This window comes from Panthera onca, chromosome A2, assembly GCF_046562875.1.
Source record: "Panthera onca isolate mPanOnc1 chromosome A2, mPanOnc1 haplotype 2, whole genome shotgun sequence".
Classification (NCBI taxonomy): domain Eukaryota; kingdom Metazoa; phylum Chordata; class Mammalia; order Carnivora; family Felidae; genus Panthera; species Panthera onca.
Window position 1 is genome coordinate 65,077,115 of NC_138340.1, and position 25,756 is coordinate 65,102,870.

General features: G+C 35.0%; 1 protein-coding gene and 1 long non-coding RNA gene across 4 annotated transcripts in view; one reads left to right on the forward strand and one right to left on the reverse strand.

The window, feature by feature from the left end:
• The window catches only part of ZPBP (zona pellucida binding protein), a 114,528-nt gene that overhangs the window by 55,173 nt on the left and 33,599 nt on the right, over window positions 1–25,756 (reverse strand). For all 3 annotated transcript variants that reach the window (XR_009609921.3, XM_060632085.3, XM_060632084.3), the window contains one exon: window positions 6,382–6,458. Coding sequence is in view for 2 of the 3 variants with exons in the window: in XM_060632085.3 (XP_060488068.3) it covers window positions 6,382–6,458 (77 nt within the window). In the remaining variant the exon portion in view is untranslated. The remainder of the gene's footprint in view (window positions 1–6,381; window positions 6,459–25,756) is intronic.
• LOC132679005 (uncharacterized) lies at window positions 2,424–25,726 on the forward strand. Its single transcript, XR_009609922.3, has 2 exons — window positions 2,424–2,556; window positions 25,157–25,726. It is a non-coding gene; the product is annotated as an uncharacterized LOC132679005 (long non-coding RNA).

Sequence of the window (25,756 nt, forward strand, 5' to 3'; positions counted from 1 at the left end):
AAAGTGGGTTCAGAGGAAATGAACTTCAACATAACAAAGGCCATATATGACAAACCCCCAGCTGACATACTCAGCAGTGAAACTTTCAAAGTCTTCCTCTGAGATGGGAAACCCAGGCAGATGCCCACTTTCGCCACCTTGATTCAACACAGTACGGGAAGCACCAGTCAGAGCAAGGAGATACAGAACAGTTCAAGGCATCAAAGAAGGAAAAGGCATTCGACTGGAAAGGAAGAAGGACTCTATTTGCAGATGGGAGGGTGTTATATGTAACAACCCTAATGACTCCACCTACAAAGAAAAAAAACTCTGTAAAACAAATGAATGCAGAAAAGTTGCAGGTTATAAAATCAACATACAAAATTAGCTTCATTTCTGTACTTTAAAAATAAAACATCAGAAAGATAAACTAAGAAAACAATCCCACACAAAATTATATATCAGAAAGAATAAAATACCTAAAAATAAATGGAACCAAAGAGGTGAAAAACTTACGTACTGAAAACTACAAGACAGTAATGAAAGAAACTGAAGAAGCCACAATAAATGGGAAAACAGTCCATGCTCATGGGTTGGAAGAATTAATACTGTCAAAATGTCCACACTACCCAAAGCAATCCACTTATTAAATGTAAAACCTGAAGCCATAAAACTCCTGGTAGAAAAGATAAGGGGTAAGCTCCTTGAGATCGGTTCTGACAATGACTTTTTTGGATTTGATACCAAACACCAAAATAAACAAGTGAAACTGCAGCAACCCTAAAGGCTTCTCTATAGCAAAGAACACCAGCAATAAATAGGCAACCTATGGAATGGAAGGAAACAATTTTAAATCATGTATCTGTTAAGGGGTTAATATCCAAAATATATATATAAGAACTCCTACAAGTCAATAAAAACAATGACAAAAAACACAATTACAATATGGGCAGAAGTTCTGAACAGACATTTTTCCAAAAAACAAAAAAAAGGCTTACAAATGGCAAACCCATACATGGAAAGGTGCTCAATGTCATTGATGATAAGAGAAAGGCACATCAAAACTACCACGAAATATAACCTCACACCTGTTGAAAAAGGCTATTATCAAAAAGACAAGAAATAACAAGCACTGGCAAAGATGATGAGATAAATGAAAACCTTGTGGGCTATTGGTGGGAATGGAAATAGGTACAGCCACTAAAAACCACAGAAAAGTTCCTCAAAAAATTGAAAACAGAACCACCAGATAATTCAACAATTTTATTTCCAGGTATATATCCGGGAAGTCACTATCTCAGAAAGATATGTGCACCTCCATGTCCACTGCAGCATTTACTTATACACCCAAGACACGGAAACAACCTAAGTGTCCATCAATGGATAAACAGGTAAAGAAAACACGGTGTGTGTGTGTGTGTGTGTGTGTGTGTGTGTGTGTGTGTGTGTGTGTGTATTTACATATATATATATTTACATATGTATATACACATATATATGTATATATACATATATATACATATATATGTGTATATACATATGTAAATACACATATATATGTATATATATACATATATATACATATATATGTGTATATACATATGTAAATACACATATATATATTATATATATTACATATATATACATATATATGTGTATATATATGTATACGTATATATACGTATACACGTATACACGTATATATGTGTATATATACGTATATACGTATATATGTGTATATATATATGTAAATACACACACACGTATATATACGTATACACGTATACACGTATATATGTGTATATATACGTATATACGTATATATGTGTATATATATATGTAAATACACACACACATATATACACACAGTGTATATATGTGTGTGTATGTATATACATATATGCAACTATTAAGTAAACACACACATATACACACATGTAAAATAAAAGGAAATCCTACCATCTGCAACAACATGGACGGATCTTAAGGGCATTATGCTAAGTAAAATTAAGAAAAAGAAAGAAATACTGTCTGAATTCACTTATATGTGCAATCTTAAAACAATCAAAGTTGGGCAGGGGATGAGATGTGTCAACAGGTGATCAAATGGCACAAAGCTCCAGTTACAGGAGTCCCCTCTTACCATGGAGGATACATTCTAAGATCCCCAATGGATGCCTGAAACTGTGGCTATTACTCAACCCTACGTATGCCATGTTTTGTCCTATACATACATCCCTATGGTAGAGTTGAGTTTACAAATTATATCACAATAAGGGATTAACAACAACAATAAGATAGAACAATTATAATAATGTACTATAACACAAGTTATGTGAAAGTAGTCTCTTTATCTGTCTCTTAAAATATCTTATTGCACTCTACTTGCCCCCTTCTTTCTCCTGTGATGATGTGAGATGATACAAAAGCACATGTGACGAGATGAAGTGAGGTGAATAATGCAGGCATTGTGACACTAATGACCTACTGACAAACATGAGAAAGGAAAATTATCTGCTTTGGGGCCATAGTTGACCACTGGTAACTGAAACCATGGAAAGTGAAACCGTAGATGTGGTAAGACAACTGTATAAAATAAATAAGTCTGGGGAGGTCATGTACAGCATGGTTACTCTGGTAACAAAAATGTACTGTATATTTGAAAGTTGCTAAGATAATACATCTTAAAATTCTCATCACACATACACACAAAATCAGCAACTCTGTGTGGTTATAGATGTTAATTTAGTGTAATAATAGTATTGCAATATATACATACATCAAGTGATTATGTTGTAAACCTAAAACTGACAGCAGTATCACGTTACATGTCAGTTGTATCTCAATATAAATAAACATAGATAGACAAAATGAAACTCTGAAAATACACACAAAGAATGAAAAAGAAAAAGGGGAACAAAATTACAAAAGAAAGGGAAAATAAGGAAACAATAGTAAAATAATAGGCATAAATCCAATTATATCAATAATGACATTAAACTTTACTGGAATAAATACTCCAATTAAAGACGTTTTTATTGAGAATAGAAAGGGGTCAATTATATGTTGTCTTTAAGAAACATGCATTTTAGATATAAGGACATAGATAATTGAAACCAAATGGTTAGAAACGTATCCCTGGCAAACCGTAAGCACAGAATCACTGATTTAATAATATTAATTTCAGATAACATTTGAGAGCAAGGGTTAAAGGGGACATTTTATAAGGATAAAAGCACAAACTGTGGTTTTTAGTTTGAAGGTCTTCCATGTTTTCTGCTAAACTTATAATGAAGATATATGGGGTTTTTTCAATAAAGGCAGAATTAGTATTAACACAATTGAACAAATATCCATAACATAATCTCTCAGTAAACTAGAAATAGAAAGGAGCTTCCTTGATCTGGTAAATGGCATCTATGAAAACTTGGAGCTAACAATGTATTTAATAGTGAAGGACTAAAATGCTTTTCCCCTAAGATCAGGAACAAGAAAAGGATACCTACTCTTATGACTAAATACTGTAAAATCTGGCCATTCAAACAGGATCAGTAAAGAAACAAAAGGTATAAAAATCAGGAAAAAAACATAAACAAAAACACAGTCTCTATCTGCATATGACACGGTGGTTTATATAGAAAATCCTAAGTAATCTTTAAAACAACTACTATAGCAAATGAATTTAACAAGGTGGCAAATACAATACGCAAATATACAACATGCAAACATCTACTGAAAACTGAAACTGACAAATGAATTTTTTAAATATTCCATTTAAGACAGTACCAAAAAAAAAAAAAAAAAAAAAAAAGAAACCCTACAAAATACTTAGGAATAAATTTAGCAGAAAACATGCAAGGCATTTAAACTAAAAACTGCCAAAAAAAGTGAATTTTTTAAACCTAAATAAACATGGAAAAACTAACATGATCAGGTATAGGAAAACTTCGTATTATTAAAATTTCACTTCTCACCAACTGACTGGGAGATATATGGAAACTCCAATCAGAATCTGGGGCATTTTTCATTGTTTTTAGAAACTTGACATGCTGATTTAAAATTTTTAGAAACAGGGGCACCTGGGTGGCTCAGTTGGTTGAGTGTCCAACTTAGGCTCCAGCCATCATGATCTTGGGGTTCCTGAGTTCCAGCCCCGTGTCAGCTCACTGCTGTCAGCACCTAGCTGCTTCGGATCCTCTGCCCCCCTCTCTCTGCCCCTCCCCCACTGGTGCTCTGTCTCAAAAATAAAAACATTAAAAAAATAAAAAATAGACATTTTTGGAAATACAAAGGACCTAGAAAATATAAAACAATGTTGAAAAGGAACCAAGATAAAATACTTATACTATCTGACATCAGATTTGCTGTAAAGGTACAGTGATGAAGAAAGTATGGCACAGGATTAACAAACAGATCAATGCAAGAGAACAGTGGAAAAACAGTGCATCTAAGAAGAAACAGAACATACTCGGATCAAATCTTCAAAGAGCCAGATAGACAGATCTTCACTGCAGCAAATATGCCAAGATAAGTTTGAATTTACCATAGTTGGGGGAAAATTTCAAGTTACTTAGATCTTTCTAAGTTCAAAGAAGTGTATTTATAGTAATAAATAAGAAGCTAATGCAAAATGAAAAGGCCCTAAAGTTGAAAACCGAATCAAATGAACACTAAAGCAGATAATATTAAATAATTTTTCAGATCTGCAAATGAAGGCCCCAGAAATGCTTCTTTGAAAATACTTTGGCCTGGAAATTCTGAATTCTTTTTTTTTTTTAAGTTTATTTATTTTTTGAGAGAGAGAAAAGCATTAGCTGGGGAGGGGCAGAGGGAGAGAGGGAGACACCGGGAGCCTGATGCCTGCTCGAATTCACCTACCAGGAGATCATGACCTGAAGTGAAGCTGGATGCTCAAAGGAATGAGCCACCCAGGTGCTACTGAAATCTTTTTATTATTATGCTAACCATTACACTGCTATTACACTACCATCAAGCCAGAAAAGCACCAGTCTTTATTTTGAGATAATAAACAAAAAGAGACCATTTTATGCCCAGAAAAGAAAGAAAAGAAGGACAACAGGAAGGAGGACAGAAGAGAAAAAGGAAGCAAAGGGACAGATGAATAGCAAAAAAAAAAAAAAAAAGTATCCAAATGAAAGGAAAAGTCACAGGGCAGAATGTTCCAGGGGCAACCTAATATAACCAAATAACATTCTAAACGAACAAATGGAGTTAATAAAATTGCAGACCTTTCTTATTACAAGCTTCATGGATTGCAGAATTTGATTTTTTGTTTCTACTTAAAAAGTAGAAATAAAATTGACTCTCAATGTTAAATGACGTAAGGAAACTACAAATGGGTAGCACCATGAGATCATCTCGAAGAAAATTAATAAAATGTGTCCATTTCCTTCCCTACTCCTAATTCCCAGGCTTGAACACACATTCCCACTCCATCACCAAAGAAATGAAGGTTTATGACTATGTAAAAGTTTGAAGATTGGTAGAAGTCTAAAAGATGTGTTAATAATAAAGGTTAGCACAGTACCCATGGATTAAGAAATAAGATTAAAAAAATAAGACTTACTGCTCTCTGTTCCTGGTGCCCCATAACATAACTCCTATTTCAAAAGTTAAAAAAAAAAACCAAAAAAACAAAAAAATTATCCCATAGGTGAAAGATAACCCCTAAGGAAAAATTTTAAATGGAAATACTTGAAAACATACTTACTAAGTGCAAGTTAAGAAATCATCCCCTTCAATCAATTTCACTGAGCAAAAGTAATGGATATTGACCTGAATATGCAATACCTGTACCTTGAACAGGAAACCCTTACAACTATCATAATGTAAATAATTTTATATTCTAAGTATTCAAACATATCACCTTTCTACAAAGTGCTTATGATCACTGAAGAGTCATTAGAGACAGGAAAACACTGTTGTATGTTACATACGTGGAGTATAATGTTAGAGAGAAAAGTACATTAAAATACCTGCTGGGAGTTTCAGCATAATTTTTAGCCTAAGCACTGAGAGGACTCTATGTGATTTAATTATAATTACATAGATATACACATACACACTAATATACATATATACATATACATAGTATATATAACATACTAATATATGTATGTATACATATACACTAATTACATGGAACAACAAATAAGGCCAATAAGTAGAAAAATCATCTTTCTTAATATAGTCACAAGATGCTAAATTCTAAAGCTTTTCATAAAAATAACTCTATTGTCATTTATTATTTGAAGTTTTATTTTTATTGTTGAACTTCCTAAGTGCAGGGTTGGATTTGGCGTGTTCTAAAACAGCTGAAGTGCTTACTTACACACTGAGCATGTTCATGGTGTTTTCTTTCTCCAGCCTCACATAACATACCTTAGACAGTCTTTTGGAAGATTCACAATTATGGTCTGCACATGGCTTAGGTCCTTTTTCAGTGTCTAGAGATGAAACTGAGAAAATACATTTTATTTTATCATGGGCCCAAAGTACTGTATCATAATATTAAAACTGGCTTTTGAAATATAAAACAGATGATTTATCTAATACTTCTCTTCCACTCGTAATTAAGCAATTTTCCTAATGTTAAACTACTCTTTTTAGCTACAAACCTAAGCCAAAAAGTTTTTTTAATATGAATCAGGAAAACCTCACTATTACATTGATCCTAAGAATTAATAATAACGATAGTAACAATAACAATGCCTGATCATAACAATAAAGACTAGAACAGAAACGTATGAAATAAAGAACAGAAAAATCATAGAAAAGCTTCACCAAAGTAAGAGTTAGTTGCTCCTCTGAAAAGGAAACAAAATTGGCAACCTCTTAGGAAAGCTAACCAAGGAAAAAAGAAATGTCCCAAACCAACAAAATTATAAATAAACAAGGAGACACTATAACCGATAACATGGGAATTCAAAGGATCATTAAGAGACTACCATGAATAACTATACCTTACTTGACTGAGGAATATGGAAGATATAAAAAATTTGCAAAGACATAAAAACCAAAAGGGGAGTAAGAAAAAGAGGACTTTAGAGATTTCTATTAAATAATCTTTCTAAATTACCTCATCAACCTAATTACCAGGGTTCTAAAACCCTCAGTTACTTCACTATGGACCAAAATATACAAAGTCTGATTTCTACCCCTAGGTCTATCACCAAGAAACCCAGGCACATTATTTACTATCTCCTTGAGACTTCTGCTCTCTGCTCTGTAAAACAACAGGCTAAATATTATGATTTTGCCATTCTTTCCAGTTGTAAAAATAAGATTTAAAATATAAATATGTCAGGGGCGCCTGGGTGGCTCAGTCAGTTGAGCGTCTGACTTCAGCTCAGGTCATGATCTCACAGCAAGTGAGTTCGAGCCCCATGTCGGGCTCCATGCTGACAGCTCGGAGCCTGGAACCTGCTTTGGATTCTGTGTCTCCCTCTCTCTCTGTCCCTAACCCACTCGCATTCTGTCTCTGTCTCTCTCAAAAATAAATAAACATTAAAAAAATTTTTTAAATATAAATATGTCGCTCTTAACAATCTAAGCTCTTCTCTAACCACAAGCAATCATGACTTATTTTACTTTCTCCAAATTCTCAATCATATCCTACCCATTAGCCATTCTAGAATGTTTCCTAGATATACTCTGTGTTGTCTTTATACATGACTTTTAAGTTGCTATTCTGCATGGAATTCTTTTAAAACACCAATAATTTCATGGGTCTCCTTAACTGTTTATCTCCTAATGACATCTCTACTTTCATAGCACCCAAAGAACACCTAGAATTTCCGCCACAGTATTTGCTATACTACTGTTACATGACATCTTCCTTTAAGTAGAATATGACCTTCTTGAAGAAAGATCCTTGCTCTATATTATTGACTTTGCCTGATATGTTATGTAAAATATGTTGGATGGATAAGTGTTGATACGAAGGTAATAAAATTGACCACAGAAGTACTAATAAATGCAGAATACACTTGTAGAATATTGGGCAATCTTCATTATTTCAGTATTCTTTTTTATTTTTATTTTTTTAAGTTTATTTATTTTGACAATTACAATTGAGAGAGAGCATGCACGCACAGGGGAAAGGAGAATCCCAAGCAGACTCCATGCTGTCAGTGCTGAGCCCAACGCAGGGCTCGATCTCACGAACTGCAAGATCATGACCTGAGTGGAAATCAAGAGTTGAACACTTAACCAACTGAGCCACCCAGGCGCCCCTTCAGTATTCTCCCCAAACCAGACACATTATGTAACTTCCCTGCTTTCATCTGAATTAATATCACAAAGAATTATCAAATATCACAAAAAAGACAAACCACATCTGGGTGATTTTATAAAAGCAAACAGAACAAGATGTTTGAGCTGAAGGAGACCTCCAAGTAGGGTTGTAGATTTGGAGGGGAAAAAAAAAAAAAGGAGGTTGTTTTTTTTTTTTTTTTATGGACTATTTTTACTTTAAATCCTTTTAAAATGAGACAATCCTAAAACCAGACCCAGGAAATGTAAAATTTCTAAATGTATGTATCAAAAATATACAATGGAGTTAAAGAAAGCATTTTCAAATTGTAGCCAAATATTTAAAATATTATTCACCCAAGGTAATGCTTGCTTTTGAAGCCACTGCTCATGAAGTAATTCATAAGACGGTAGACCAGAGTCTACCAATTTAACATAATATGATTATGAGATCAGATCATCATGAAGATACACAATTTTATTTTTTTAACTTTTTAATGTTTATTTTAGAGAGAGAGACAGAGCGCCAGTGGGGGTAGGGCAGAGAGAGAGAGGGAGACACAGAAACCGAAGCAGGCTCCAGGCTCTGAGCTGACCTGTCAGCACAGAGCCTGATGCAGGGCTTGAACTCACAAACTGTGAGATCATGACCTGAGCTGAAGTTAGATGCTTAACTGACTAAGCCACCCAGGTGCTCCCACAATTTTATTTTTAATTTAAATCCTTATAAAAATTTTAAGGCAAATAAAAAAATTCATTAAAATCTACTATTTATTACGCTAAATCAAAATTGTTGGAAATAGTAACACAGAATCAACAGAAATTATCCAGTCTTCAGGATCAGTCAGTACGGACAGTGATCAATCAAGTCACCAACATGTAGAATGTTTAAGTTAAAATCCAGTACAAAGCTAGTAAGGGCCAACGGGCAGTATAGTTTCCTCCACCATGTTAGATAAACCACATAACGCTCACACTCCCTAGATCAGTTCACTCAATCAGTTCTCTGGATCTGAGACAGCACAATTTCTTCCTGAACTCCTGCCTATGATATACCTGCTTTACTTAGGCTAGATGGCTAACCTCACCCTGTATGAAACTATGCACCCTGTTTTGTTTTTTTAGATTAAACTTTCTATAAAATGAAACAATGAAAAAGAAACGATGTCAGTAACATGGTGATTTAGGATACTTCAAGCCATGTCCTACCACAGAAATGCTGACAAAAATAACCCAAAACAGAGTCAACTTTGCTGAAACTCTGGAAAATAGCTGAATTTTTACAATTAGAAGAATCAAATGGTTTTTCAATCAATGGTCTCTGAATCATTGATTCAAAAGAACCTGAATCAAGGGAAGTTGACTTAAGCACAGCACTTAAGGAATCTCTTATCAGAACACTAACATCAAGCTAAAGGACATGAGACCTGAGAGATCACACACAACAAAGAACAGTCTTTGCAAAGGTGGTTTAGATAAGTCACTAAACCAACAACCACAACACCTATAAACAATAACAACAGACACAAAAGAGGTGGAAGAATCTGGTTTCATGGTAACTACCGGTTAGAATATTAAAAATGTACAGTTTTCAAAAAAAAAAAAAAATTACAAGGAATGAAAGAAGACAGTATGAACCATTCACGAAAACAAACAAACAAACTATCCCTGAGGAAGCACAGAAATTTTAATTATTAGACAAATAAATATTCCATACCAACTGGATTGAATATACTCAAAGAGCTAAAGGAAATAATGAACAGAGAACAACAACAAAAAGGAAAATGATTTCTCAACAAATATATCATATTAATAAAGTAAAAGATTATATAAAAGGAGACCAAACAGAAATTCTGGAACAAACAATTACAACAACTAAAATGAAGAACTCACTACAGGTTTTCAATTGATCTTGTGAAAGAAAGAACCTGTGAATTTGGGGATAGGAAAACTGAGAGTGTCCAGTTAGAGGAGCAGGAAGAAAAAGCAGGAAAAGAACTGAAGGCCTAAGAGACTGTTGGACTTCAGGTGTACTAACATAAGCATAATCGGGGTCCTAGTTGAGAAAAAAAAAAAAAGAAAAAGAAAAAGAAAGAGAAAAAGAAAAAGACTTGAAGAACACTTGAAAAAATAATAGACAAAAGTGTCCCAATTTGATAAAAGACATGAATCACATATCCAAAAAGATCAATGGAATTGAAGCAGGATATATGCAAAGGATTCAACAGTGAAAAAGATTATAACCAAACTGTCAAAAATCAAAGAGATAATCTGGAAAGCAGAAAGAGAGAGAGAGAGAGAAGAAAAAAAAAAACTTGTCACTTCAAGTGCATAAAAAGATTAATCGCAGATTTCTTGTAAAAAAAACCATGGAGGTTCAAAGGCAGTGAGATAACATATTTAAAGCATTAAAAGAAAAAATGCTTTCAACCAAGAATCCTGGAAAACTAGCATTCAGAAATGAAGAAGAAAGTAAAATATTCCAAACACAGTGTTTGAGACATTAGATAGTAACAACAACAGATAATAATTTGATGCTATACAAAGAAATAAATAACAGTTGTAAAGTTAACTACACAGGTGAAAGGCAATATTGCTGTATTTTTATTTTTTTAACTCCACTTTTTTCATGTATATGATTAAAAATAAATACATAAGACAATAGTCATAAATCTATGTTAATGGTAAACAACGTATATAAAAATGCAATCACTGAGCACACCATAGAGAGGAAGGAACAAACTATCCTGGAGCAGAGTTTTGGTACACTGCTCATACTAGGCTAGTATTAATCCAAACTATATAGTTATACATTCAAGATGTTAATTGTAAAACGCACGGTGGCTGCCAAGAGAGTAACTAGATACGTTCAGAAAAGGAAATGAGAATAAAACCAAAATGATATTTTATAGTCAATTAAACACAAAAAAATCAGTAACAGAAGCATTAAGAAAACAAAAAAGATCTGAGAGAACTACTCGTTTACAGTCCATCATGAAAGGAACCTGGATGCCATCACTCCCATCCTCGTAAGAGGTACACACACTGAAACTCACAAACTCTTCTTTGATTCACCAAGTAAGTAAGGTCTCCGGGAAAACTGCTGTCCACAAAATTGTAGAGAAAAATGGGTGGATACAGGTTAACTATTGCTCACCAGGAGAAGCCCCAAGAGCCGGCCAGGGGAACTAGTACCAGTAAGAAAACTGTAATTCAGAATCTGTTGAAGGCTCACAGCGAGCAAACAAGTATCAGAAACTCTAGGGGAGTTCTGTCTTACAGGGCCCTCCACAGGTTCGTAAGTTTAGGCCTCCATTCGTCCCAAGAGGTTCTCCCGTATAAAACAACCCTCCTGAAGATGAGGAAAAAAATCAGAGTAGGTGTGGATAAAGTCAAAATTCTGTACAAACAAATGGAAATATTGAAGAGACAGGAAACTAAAAAGCAATCCTGGAGCTGCTAAGTATGAGAACTGAAGTGAATAACTGATCTGAAGGCAGATTTGATCAGGCAGAAGAAACAAATCAGCCAACCTAAAAACAGAACATTAGAAATTATCAAATCTAAAGAAAAGAAAAAAAACGAGGGAAAGTGATCAGAACTTAAGAAAACTCTTGAACATCATCAAATGGACCAAAATCTACACTGTGGGAGTCCCAGAAGGAAAAGAAAGTGACAGAGAAAGTATTTTAATAAACAGTGGCTTAAAACTTCTCAAACTTGATGAAATCATGAATATAAACATCTAGAAGCTCAACAAATACCAAGTAAGGTAAACTCAAAAAGACTCACATGAGGCCACATTATAATGAAGCTTCTGAAAGACAAAGAATCATGAGAGCAGGAAGAGAGAAGTAACCTGTCACATACAACGGATCCTCAATAAGGTTCTGAGCAGATTTCACATAAAAGCTTTTAGAGGCCAAATGTCCCGGGCTGATATAATAAAAGTGCTAAAAGTTGTTTTTTTTAAATGTCAACCAAGAATCTGACAACATGCAAAACTGTCTTTCAAGAGTAAGGGAGGAATTAAGACGTTCCCAGATGAACAAAAGCTGAGGGACTCTGCTACCACTAGATCTGCCCTCCAAGAAATGGTCAAGGGAGTCGTACAGGGTGAAAGGAAGGACACGAGACAGAAATTCAAAGCCATGTGAATAAAGATCTCAATAAAGGTCAATGTATGAGTGATGCTAAAAGCTGCTATTATTGTAAGACTGGATTATAACAGTAATATTGACATGATTAAAAAACAGCCTAAAGGTAGTATGACTGCAACGTTGTTTTGTAACTTCACATTTTACTTTCTAAACAATTTGAGAGACTAAATTCATTTGAAATAATTATTAGTTTATATTTTGGGTCAATATGTAAAGTCATAATTTTATGTCATCAACAACTGAAAGGGGTGGGAAAAGAACTGTTGAAGGAGAGTTTCCAGACGGTACTAACATTATGCTGGTATAAATTCAAATTAGCGTTATGACATTGGGATGTTAAATGTAACTCCCATTTTGACAACAAAGAAAATACCTATAGAACATACACAAAAGAAAATAAAGCAAGCTTTAAACATTTAAGTACAAAAAGTCAACTACACACAAAAGAAGACTGTAATTGGGGTGCCTGGGTGGCTCCGTTGGTTAAGAGTCTGACTCTTGACTTAGGCTCAGGTCATGACCTCACAGTTCGTGAGATGGAGCCTGGTGTCCAGCTCTGGGCTGACAGCGTGCGATTCTCTCCCTCTCTCTCTGCCCCTGCCCCACCTGCACATGTGCGCTCTCTCTCTCTCTCTCTCAAAATAAATAAACTTAAAAAAAAAAAAAAAAGAAGAAGGCTATAATGAAGAAAATGAGGAACAAAATAGAAAACAAGAAGCAACATGGCAGAAGTAAAGCCTGTACTATGGGTAATCACTTTAAAAGTAAATGAATTAAACTCTCAACTCAAAAAACAGGGATTGACAGAATGAATAAAACAGCCATAATCCAACAACGTGCTCTCTGCAAGAGGCTCACTTTAGATACAAAAACACAAGTACACTGAAAGTGGAAGGATGGAAAATGATACTCCACGAAAACAGTAACAAAAAGAGAGCAGGGGTGACTACACAAATATGAGACAAAATAAGCTTGAAATCAAAAAAGGGTATAAAAGAGAACATTATATATTAATAATAGATTTAATAGAGTGGTAATATGTAAAAATTATAAACATGTATGCACCTAATTCATGTACCTAATACCAGACTATGACAATTTCTAAAGGAAAACAGAACTGAGAAGAGAAACCCAGGATTGGTGGACTTCAATGGCAAATTCTTACAACAATTTAAAGAAGAATCAATACCAACCCTTCTCAAACTCTTCCAAAAAGCGGAAGAGGAAGGAACACTTCCAAATTCATCCTATGAGGCCAGCATCACCATAACACAAAAAGCAGACAAAGATACTATAAGAAAAGAAAATAATAACAGATCTGTATCACTAATAAACCCTGATGCACAATTCCTCAACAAAATACTAGCAAACTGAATTCAGGAGCATATTCACAGAGTAATACACCATGATTAAGTGGGATTTACTACCAGAACGCAAGGATGGACCAACATACAAAAAGCAATGTAAGACACCACATTAACAGAACAAAGGGGCTAAAAACACACATGCCCATCTCATTTGATGCAAAAAAGCCATTTTACAAAATTCAACACCCTTTCATGAAAAAAAGGCTCAACAATATAGAAGCAGGAGGAAAATCCCACCATATAATAAAAGATACACACACACACCCACACCCACACCCACACCCACACACACACACACACACCAACAAGAGCCAAAATCATATTCAGTGGTAAAAGACTAAAAGCTTTTCCTTGAAGATGAGGAAAAAAACAAGGATGTGGACTTCTGCCATTTCTGTTCAACAAAGTACTAGAAGTTCTAGCCAGTGCAGTAAGGCAAGAAAAAGAAATAAAAAGTATCAAACTGGAAAGGAAGTGAAATTATTTCTATTCACGGATGATATAACATTATATGTAGAAATAAAGATTCCAGAAATAAAACTATACAAACAAATAAATTCAACAAACTTGCCAGATACAAAGTCAGGTGCATTTCTAAAACTACACCCAATAGTATGAAGAAGAAATTATGAAAACAATTTCATTTACAATAGTATAAAAAAAATACTCAGGAATTAACCAAGAAGGTGAACAACTTACATGATGAAAATTATAAAGCACTGATGTGAGAAAATGAAGAAGACAAAAATAAATGGAAATATGCCCATGTTCACAGATCGGAAGACCTAATAGGGTTAAACTGTCAACACCACACAAAGCAGCCTATAGATTCCGTGCAATCATACCAAAATTCCAATGATGTTTTTGTAAAAATAGAAAAACCCACCCTAAAATTCATATGGAATCACAAGTGACTGGAATAGCCAACACAATCTTGAAAATGAACAAAGCTGAAAGCGTCACAATTCTTGATTTCAAAACTTATTAAAAAAACTATAGCAACCAAAACAGCATGGAACTGGCATAAAGACAGTCATACGGACCAGTGGAAGAGTTAGACACGAAGAAAGCCCTCACATATACAGTCAAATGATTTTTGATAAGGGTGCCAAGATGATTCAATGGGGAAAGGAAAGTCTTTCCAACAAACGGTGCTGGGAAAATGGACATCCACAGGTAAGAGAATGAATTTGAACCTTTACCTAATACCATATACAAAAATTAACTCAAAGTAGATCAAAGGCCTAAATGTAAGATCCAAAACGCTGTCAGAAGCAAGTATAGGGCAAAAGCTTCACAGCACTGGATGTGGCAAGGATTTCTCACATATGGCACCAAAGGTATGGGAAATAAAATAAACTAGACAAACTTCATGAAAAGTTGAAAAATTGTACATCAAAAGACAACATTAGTAGAGTTAAGAGCAATGTACAGAATGGGAGAAACTACTTGCAAATTGAGATCTGATAATAGATTAATATACAGAATACACAGAAAAATCATAAAACTAAATAAAAAGATACCAACCTGGTTCAAAAATGGACAATGGAACCGAACAGACATTTCTTTCTAGAAAATGTACAAACAGCCAATAAACTCATGAAAAGGTATTCAAGAATCATTAATTATTAAGTAAATGCAAACCAAAACTATAATGAGATGCTGCCTCGTACCCATTAGAATGGTTATTATGAAAATAAAAAAAAATGGGGCACCTGGGTGGCTCAGTCAGGTGAGTGTCTGACTTCGACTCAGGTCATGATCTCACAGTTCGTGGGTTCAAGCCCTGTGTCGGGCTCTGGGTTGACAACTCACAGCCTGGAGCCTGCTTCGGATTCTGTCTCCCTCTCTCTGTGCTCTCTCTTTCTCTCTCTCAAACATAAATAAATAAGCATTAAAAAAAAAAAAAAAGAACTAGTGCTGGTGAAGATATGGTGAATGAGAACTCCTACGCACTGTTATTGAGAATGGTAAATGTTGTAGCCACTGTGGAAAACTAAAGCAGTTCCTTAAAGAAATCAATACAGAATTACTATATTTATAAGTATACACTTACAACAATCCAGCAAATCTACTTATAAGTATCACTCCAAACAACTGAAGGCGGGGTCTCAAAGAGATACGCGTACACTCATAAGCAGCATTATTCACAACAGCTAAGCTTGAAAGCAAGCTAAGGGCCTTCAGTGGATGAATGGATAAGCAAAATGTGTGTGTGTGTGTGTGTGTGTGTGTGTGTGTGTGTGTGTGTACATGAAATATTACTCAGCCTTAAAAAGGAGGGACATTCTGACATATGTAACAACATGAATCAACCGTGGGGACATTACAGTAAGTGAAATAAGCCAGTAACAAAAAGAAAATGACTGTATGATTCCACTTATATGAGATCATTAAAATCACAGCGATAGAAAGTAGAATGATGGATGTCTGGGGCTGCGAAGAGAATAGGGACTTTATTTAATAAGGATAAAGAATCAGTTTTCTACGATGAAAAGGGTTTTGGAGATGGATGATGATGACAATGACACAAAACCATGAATGTATTTAATACCACTTATCTGTGTATTTGAAATAGTGAGGGCAAATTTTATGTCATGTGTATTGGACCACAATAAAAAATAGAAACTATTTTCAAAAGTATTAAGCCAACCTTCTCTTCAGGAACCATGCAAGCAAGAAGAGAGTAGAGTGAGTAAATCTAAGTATTGAAAGAAAAACTGCCACCAAACTGAAAGGCTGAATCCAGTGCAATTATCCTTCAAAACTGAAGAAGAAAAAAAGACTTTCTCAGATAAACAAAACTTGAGAAAATCTGTCACCAGAAATGCTGCCTGGCAAGAAATGTGAAAAGAAGTTCTTCGCAGAGAAGGAAAACAACATATGTCCAAAACTTGTATCTAAATAAATATCATTAGAGAAGTAAAAAGTGAAAGTAATATTAACATTAAACGGACAATAAATAGCTTGTTCCAAATAATGTGAACATCGTACAGTGGATTAAAGCTTAGGGACAATTAAGTACACAGTAGTGTTGTTGTAAGGGGAAGGGAGAACAAATCTGGGAATTCTGTTATAAGAAAACCGAATCATACGTATGCTCAATTAAAAGCAGAGAACACAGAAAAAGTAAAGACAAAAAAAGAAACAAAAGACAAGGGGCAGCAAAGACAAAACAGTAACTAATGTGGCGGATCTCAATTCAACCCCATCGATACTGATTTTGAGTCAACGGTTTAAATATACCAATTAAAAAGACCGTCAGAATGAATTTTCAAAAAAAACCCACCTAATTATATCTCATCTTCAAGAAACCCACTTTAAACACAAAGACACTGGTAGATGAAGATTAAAGGGGTAAGGGAAGATATACACACAAACTCAAATCAAAAGAAAGCTGGAACAGTAATATTAATTTTCATTGTAGATAAAACATCAGGAAAAGAAAAGTTATCACAATTAAGGTTATTATATATGATAAAGGTGTCATTTTTCCAAGAAGACAGACAATCCTTAATGAGTACAAGCCTAATAACATAGTATGTAGAAATGGGAGGCCAAAACTAATAAAATCACAAGGACTCTGCTAATAGAGATGGGCACTTCAACAACTCTGATCAATCTGTGACAAATCCAGAAGGTAAAATATCAGTAACAACACAGTGGACCTGAAGAGCAACATCAATCAAATGCATCCAACTGACAATTATAGGATGCCTCATCCAGCAGGAGAATACAAATTCTTCTGGAGCACATGCACCTTTCACCACGACAGACAACACTCCAGACCACTGGACACGTTTTGAAAAATGTTTTGAAAGAGGAACGATACAATACATGCTCTCAGGCTGCAACGGAATTAAACGAGAAATACATGATAGAAAGAGAGCTGGAAGATTCTTGTACCTTAAACAACAGACCAATATATACCACATGAATAAAATAAGTCCCGATCAATTTTCAAATATTCTGGACCAAATGAAAGTAAATATACAACTTATCAAAATTTGTAGGATACAGTAAAAGCAGGGCTTAGAGAGAAATTTATAGTACTGAACTCAAATACTAGAAGAGAAGAACAATTTAAATTAAATAATTAAAGTTTTTATCTTAAGGAAACCAAAAAAGGACAAATTCAATCAGAAGAACAGAAATATAAAATTCAGAATGTGTACTTGTGATGAACACCAGGTGTTGCATGGAAGTGCTGAATCACTATATTGTACATCTGAAACTAATACTACACATCATATGTTAACTAACTGGAATTTAAATAAAAACTTAAAAAATGCAAATTAGAAAAAAATTTAAAAACACTGAGTAACTGGAATCAATAATAAAATTCAGGGGAATCAGAAAAGCAAAAACAAAACCAAAAACAAACAAAACCAAAAACCAGAAATCAAGAAAATTAAAATCAGAAAATCCGTATAGAAAATCTGTAATCAAAAACAGCAGAAAGAAGGAAACAATACAAAATAGAACAGGTATAAACAAAATAGAGAATAGAAAAAAACAATAAAATCAAGGAAAACAAAAAAAGTTGGTTCCTTAAAAAGATCTACAATATTGATCACCACCTAACCAAAGAAAAAAAGAAATTATGGGGCGCCTGGGTGGCTCAGTCGGTTAAGCGTCCGACTCCGGCTCAGGTCATGATCTCGCGGTCCGTGAGTTTGAGCCCCGCGTCGGGCTCTGTGCTGACAGCTCAGAGCCTGGAGCCTGTTTCAGATTCTGTGTGTCCCTTTTTCTCTGACCCTCCACCGTCCATGCTCTGTCTCTCCCTGTCTCAAAAATAAATAAACGTTAAAAAAAAAATTACAAAAAAAAAGAAAAAAAGAAATTAAAGACAGGAATTACTACCTATCTACCTTTCATAAATAAAAAGAATTATAAGAGAATATTATGTATAACTATATGCAAAAATATGATACCCTAGATGAAAGAGATGAAAATATAAACCACCTAAACTGAGTCACAAAGAAACATAAAATATGAATAAGCATATAACAACAACAAGAAAAGATCAAATAAGTAATTAACAAACTCCCAATAAAGAAAAACCCAGGATTCAATGGCTTCAGTGGTATATTCTATCAAGAGTAATTAGAGAAACTCTCAATGTCTTCTGGAAGAATAGAAAAGGGACACTTCCTACCTAATTTCATGAAGCCAACATTACCCTGACACCAAAGCCAGAAAAGGACATCACAAGAAAACTCTGGGCCAATTTATGAATGCAAACATTCTCCATAATATAGTAATGAACAAATTCCAGTAGCATACGAAAGGAATTTAAACCCTAACTAAGTGGGATATTTCCCAGGAATGCAAAGACAGTTCACCATATGAAAATCAAAAATTATAACACATGCATTCATAGAAGGGGTAAAAAAAAAAAAAAAAAAGGATAATCTCATTTGATAAAGAAGAAACATCTGACAAAATCTGACAGTTTCATGATAAACACACTCAAACTTGGAATTGAAATGAACTGCTTCAACCTGATGAAGAACTTTTATGAAAAGCCCATAGCCAATATTATATTCAATAGTGTGAGATGTAAGCTTTCCCTCTAGGATTACAAGCAATTCAAGGATGTTTACTTGTGCCACTTCTAATAAACAGTATACTGGACAGGCTAGCAAAATCAATTTGGCAAGAAAAAAGAGATAAAAATTATACAAGTTGAAAACCAAGAAGCAAAGCTATTGTTATCCTCAGGTAACATTATCTTCTATGTGGAAAAAGCTAAAAATTCCAAGCACAGACACAAAAAAACACAGAGCTAACAAATTAATTCAACCAAAATGCAAGAAAACACACAAAAGTTAGTGAATTTCTACACACTAGCAATGAACAATGTCAAAATAAATTACAAAATGCACTCACAACAGCATCAAAAAGAACAAATAAGTACATAGTGATAAATCCATCAAGAGGTGCAATACTTAATACACTGGAAAGTACAAAACATTGCTGAGAGAAATTAAAGAAATCTGCTATGGCCTCAATATGTGTATCCACCCCCCAAATTCGTATCTTGAAATCCAAATGCCCAATGTGATGATATTAGGAGGTGGGGGTCTTTGGGAGGTTCTTAGGTCACGAGAGTAGTGCTTTTAGCCATGGGGTTACAAGTACTCTTGCAAAAGTCCCTCCAGAGAGATCCCTGGCTTCTCCTGCTATGTAAGAATATAATGAGAAGTCTGCACACCTGAAAAGCATCCTTCCTGAACATGATGGCACCCTGATCTCAGAATTCCAGCTTCCAAAAATGTGAGAAATAAATTTCCACTGTATTTTTTTAAATGTTTATTTATTTTTGAGAGAGAGAGAGAAAGAAAGAGCATGAGCAGGGGAGGGGCAGAGAGAGAGAGAGACACACAAAGAATCCAAACCAGGCTCCAGGCTCTGAGCTGTCAGCACAGAGCCCGACGCAGAGCTCGAACTCACAGACCACGAGATCATGACCTGAGCCGAAGTCAGACGCTTAACCGACTGAACCACCCAGGCACCCCTCATTTCCATTGTTTATAAGCTACCCAGTCCGCGGTATTTTGTTACAGCAGCTCAACGGTCTAAGACAAAGTCCTAAATAAATGGAAAGATATCCTGTATTCGCAGATTGAAAGACTTAATACTGTTAAGGTGTTAATACTATTTAAAGCTATTGGTGGGTTCAGGGCATTCCCTACCAAAACCCTAATGGCCTTTTCTGGCAAAAATGGAAAGACAGATGCTAAAACCCATGGAACTGCAACCAACTTCAACTAGGCAAACCAACGTTGAAAAGAAGAACAAAATTGGAGGACTCTAATTTCCAAGGTTCAAATCTCACTACAAAGTACTATCAAAAGCTTATGATCAAAACAGTGTAGCGGGGCACCTGGGTGGCTCAGTCAGTTGAGCTTTGGCTCAGGTCACGATCTCACAGTTCGTGAGTTCAAGCACTGCATCAGGCTCGCGCACAGCCCACTTTGGATCCTCTGTCCTCTTCTCTGCCCCTACCCTGCTCACACTCTTTCTCTCAAAAATAAACATTAAAAACAAAACACAACAAAAACAGTGTGGTATGGGTCTAAGGACAGGCATACAGAACGATGAAGTAGAAGAGTCTAGAAATAAACCCATATATCGGTGGCTGGCTGACTCTCAACAAAGGTGCCATAACAGTGCAATGGGGAAGACTACAGGCTCTTCAAAGAATGGCGCTGGGACAACTGAACATCCACACTTAAGTGAAGACTGGGTCCATATTTCACAGTATATAAAAAATATTTACTCAAAATGAATCTTCGACATTTAGAAGATAAAATTTCAAATTCTTGAAAGAAAACAAAGGAGTATACATCAACAAAAAAGATCTCCAATAAACAACCTAACATGACACTTCAAGGAACAAGAAAAAATAAAAATAAAAAACTTGTCTTCACATTAGAAGAAAGACAAAAAGAAAAATTAAAGCAGGTATCTTCTTTGGAGAAATGTCTATTCATGCCTTCTGCCCATTTTTTTGATTGAATTATTTGGTTTTGGGCATTGAGTTTTACAAGTTCTCTACAAATTTTGGATACTGACCACTTATCAGATGTATCATTGGCAAATATCGTCTCCCATTCTGTAGGTTGCCTTTTAGTTTTTGTTGATTGTTTCCTTCACTGTGCAGAGGCTTTTTATTTTTATGTAGTCCCAATAGTTCATTTTTGCCTTCATTTCCCTTGCCTCAGGAGACATATTTTGAAAGAAGTTACTATAGCCAATGTCAATAAAGTTACTGCCTGTGTTCTCTTTTAGGATTTTTATGGTTTAAGGTCTCACTTTTAAGTATTTAATACATTTTGAATTTATTTTTGTGTACAGCGTAAGAAAGTGGTCCAGTTTCATTCTTTTGCATGTAGCTGTCCAGTTTTCCCAACACCATTGTTGAAGAGATGGTCTTTTTCCCACTGGATATTCTTTCCTGTTATGTCAAAGATTGATTGACCATATAGCCATCAGGCTTATTTCCAGATTTTCTATTCTGTTCTAGTGATCTATGTATCTATTTTTGTGTCAGTACCACACTGTTTTGATCACTACAGTTTTGTAATGTAACTTGAAGTCTGGAATTACGATGCCTCCAGCTTTGCCTTTCTTTTTCAAGATTGCTTTGGCTGTTTAGGGTCTTTTGTGGTCCATACAAATTTAAGGATTGGTTCTTCTAGTTCTACGAAAAATGCTGTTGGTATTTTGATAGGGACTGCATTAAAAGTGTAGACTGCTTTGGGTAGTATAGACATTTTAACAATATTTGTTCTTCCAATCCAGAGGGGAGGTGGATGGGGGGATGGGCTAAATAGGTGATGGGGATTAAAGAGTGCACTTGTCATGATGAGCACCAGGTGATACATGGAAGTTGAATTACTAGGCTGTACACCTGAAACTAATATAACACTATGTGTTAACTAACTGGAATTAAATAAAAACGCAAAAGAAATTAAAGCAGAAATAAATGGAATAGGGAACATGAAAAATAAAACAAATTATTAACAAAAAGAAGAGCTGGTTCTCTGAATTATTTTTTTTTATGTTTATTTCCTTTTGAGAGAGAGAGAGAGAGAGAGAGAGAGAGAGAGGAGAGAGAAAGCATTAGCAGGGGAAGGGCAGAGAGAGAAGGAAGCACAGAATCTGAAGGAGGCTCCAGGCTCCATGCTGAGCTGTCAGCATAGAGTCCGACGCAGGGCTCAAACTCACGAATGGTGAGATCATGACCTGGGCTGAAGTCAGATGATGCTTAACTGACTGAGCCACCCAGGTGCCCCCGGTTCTTTGAAAAAATAACAAAATGGATAACCTTTAGCTAGACAAAAAAAAAAAAAAAAAAAAAAAAAAAGACAGATCCCAAATAAATAAAATTATAAATGAATCTGGAGACATTACAACTGATACCAAAGAAATACAAAGGATCATTAAAGGTGGCTATGAATAACTATATACCAAGAACTAGACAACCTAAAATAAATGGATCCATTCTTAAAAACATATAGCCTAACAGGGCTGAATCATGACAAAACAGAAAATCTGAACAGATCAACAACAAGTAGAGAATGGAATCTGTCACCAAGACCTCCCCAAACAGAAAAATACCAGGACCAGATAGCTTCACTGGCAAATTCTGCCCAATATTTTTAAAACCTCAATGTCAATCCTTCTCAAACTCTTTTAAAAAACTGAAGAAAAGGTAACATGCCCAAGCTCATTTTACATGGCCACTGTTATCCCTGATACCAAAGCCAGATACAGACACTACAAGAAAAAAAAATTCAGACCAATACCCCTGATGAATACAGAAGGAAAGATTCTCAACAAAACACCAGCAAGCCAACTTCAATAGCACATTAAAAGCTTCGTACCCCATGATCAAGTAGGAGTCATCTCTGGGATGCAAGGATGGTTCAACGTATGCAAATCAACAAGTATGATGCATCACATGAACAGAATAAAAAAATCCTATGAGTATCCCAGTAGATGCAAAAGTGTTTGGCAAAATTCAATAGTCATTCACAATTAAAACTCCCAACAAATCAGGTCAGAAGGAAAGTACTCCAACATATTTTTTTTTTTTTTAAAGTGTGTTTATCCATTTTTTTTTTATTTTTTTATTTTTTAATATATGAAATTTACTGTCAAATTGGTTTCCATACAACACCCAGTGCTCATCCCAAAAGGTGCCCTCCTCAATACTCCAACATATTAAAAGCCTACAGCTAACATCATACTCAATGGTAAAAGGTTGAAAGATTTTTCTCTAAGATCAAGAACAAGACAAGGAGGCCTATTCTCACCATTCCTATAGTAACAGCATTAGAAGTCCTGGCCCGAGCAATCAGGCAAGAGAAAGAAAAGGCATCTGAATCAAAACGGAATGAGTAAAAACGTCTGTGCCTGCAGATGATGCAATCATACTTACAGAAAATGCAAGAGACTCCACCAAAAAAATTGTTAGACCTAATAAATGAATTCAGTAATGCTGCAGAACACAAAATCAACATACAAACATAAATTGCATTTCTATACAGGAACAAGTTACTTTAAAAGAAATAAAGAAAACAATGCCACTCATAATAATATCAAAAACAACAATATAATTAGGAATAAATTTAAACAATAAGGTAAAAAGATCTGTACACTGAAGGCAGTAAGATATTGATAAGGAAACTGAAGACTCACAAATAAGTAGAAAGATATCCCAGGTTCATAAGGTTAAGAATCAACATTGTTAAAATGTCCATACAACCCAAAGCAATCTATGGATTCAATACAATCTTTATCAAGATTCCACCAGCATCTTTTACAGAAATATAAACACTCAAATTCTTATGGGACCACAAAGAATCCTGAATAACCAATGTACTTCGGGGAAAGAAAAAAACTGGAGGCAATACACTTCTAATTTCAATGTATATTACAAAGGTACGGTAATCAAAAGAGTATGGTATGGACATAAAACACATATCTATGGAACCGAGTTGAGAGCCCAAGAAATAAACTCATGCATATAAGGTCAAAGGAGCCAAGAATACTCAATGGAGAATAGGTAGTCTCTACAATAAATTGTACTGGGAAAACCAGTCACATGCCAGAGAATTAAACTGCACTCTGATCTCATGCCAATCTCAACCATTAATTTGAACTGAAGATTTAAATGTAAGACCTAAACCATAAAATCCCCAGAAGAAAACATACAAAAAAGCTCTTTAGTGAACATGCCAATGACTTTATGAATATGACAGCCAAAGCACAAGCAATGAAACCAAACCAAACCATGGACCTATATCAAACTAGAAAACTTCTTCACAGTAGAGGAAACGATTGTGTGTAAGGATGTATCCATACAGACACAATGGAACAGCATTTATCTGTGAAGAAAAAGCAAATTCTACCATCTGCAACAAAGTGGATGGACCTTGAGGGCATTGTGCTGAGTGAAATTAAGTCAAACAGAGAATGACAAATACTTTCATCTCATTTACATGTGGAATCTACAAAAACCACTCATAGGAACAGAGAACTGACTGGTGGATGCTGGGTTAGAGGGTAGGGCCTGAGGGAAATGAATGAAGTTAGACCAAGGATACAAACTTCTAGTTAGAAGATGAATAAGCATATGGATATAATATAGAGCATGGTGAATACGGTTAACAATAAGGTATATTTGAAAGTTGCTATAAGAGCAGACTGTAAAAGTTCTCACCACGATAAAATAATAAGATAAAATAAACTGTAACTATGTGAGATGATGTGTTCACTTTACTGTGGTAATCATGTTGTAATATATATGTGTATCAAATCCTTATTCCTTACTTCTTCAACTTACGTATCAATTTATTTCAGTAAAGCTGGAAAAAGAAATAATGGACGAAGGACGTGAATATACTTTTCTCCAAAAAAGAATACACACGAATGGCTAGTAAGCACATGAAAAGGTGCTCGGCATCATTAGTCATTAGAGAAATGCGTCTCAAGCCCACCGTGCCTTGTTTCCATTACCATCATTTTTCTCTTATGGGTTCAACTATACTTCCAAGGTTTTCTAAGGACTATTAAATGCCTAATAACAGCACCTATTAAATACACTGGGTAAAAGACCTCATGACTCATGAATGCTAACAGTGGGTCCTTGAAGAGCTGAAGAACCAGTCTAACTGTGATACTTTGTCTCAGCAGCTGCAGAATAACTTTCACAATTTTTCTGGAGAAGGAGAAAAGCAGTAAGGAAGATAAAAAAAGACAGTGAAAATGGGGCTGAACTTCTCTTCTTCTTTTCCTGTAAAGCTTCACACCTCTCAGGTGTGTCTAAAAATTTAATCCTAGATGTCCAAAAAAAAAAAAAAAAGAGAGAGAGAGAGAGAGAGGGGTGAATACAAACACCAGCAAGAGAGGAATCAAGGACAGAGTAAAGAAGAAAGGAGTACGGCAAGCAAGATCATTTGA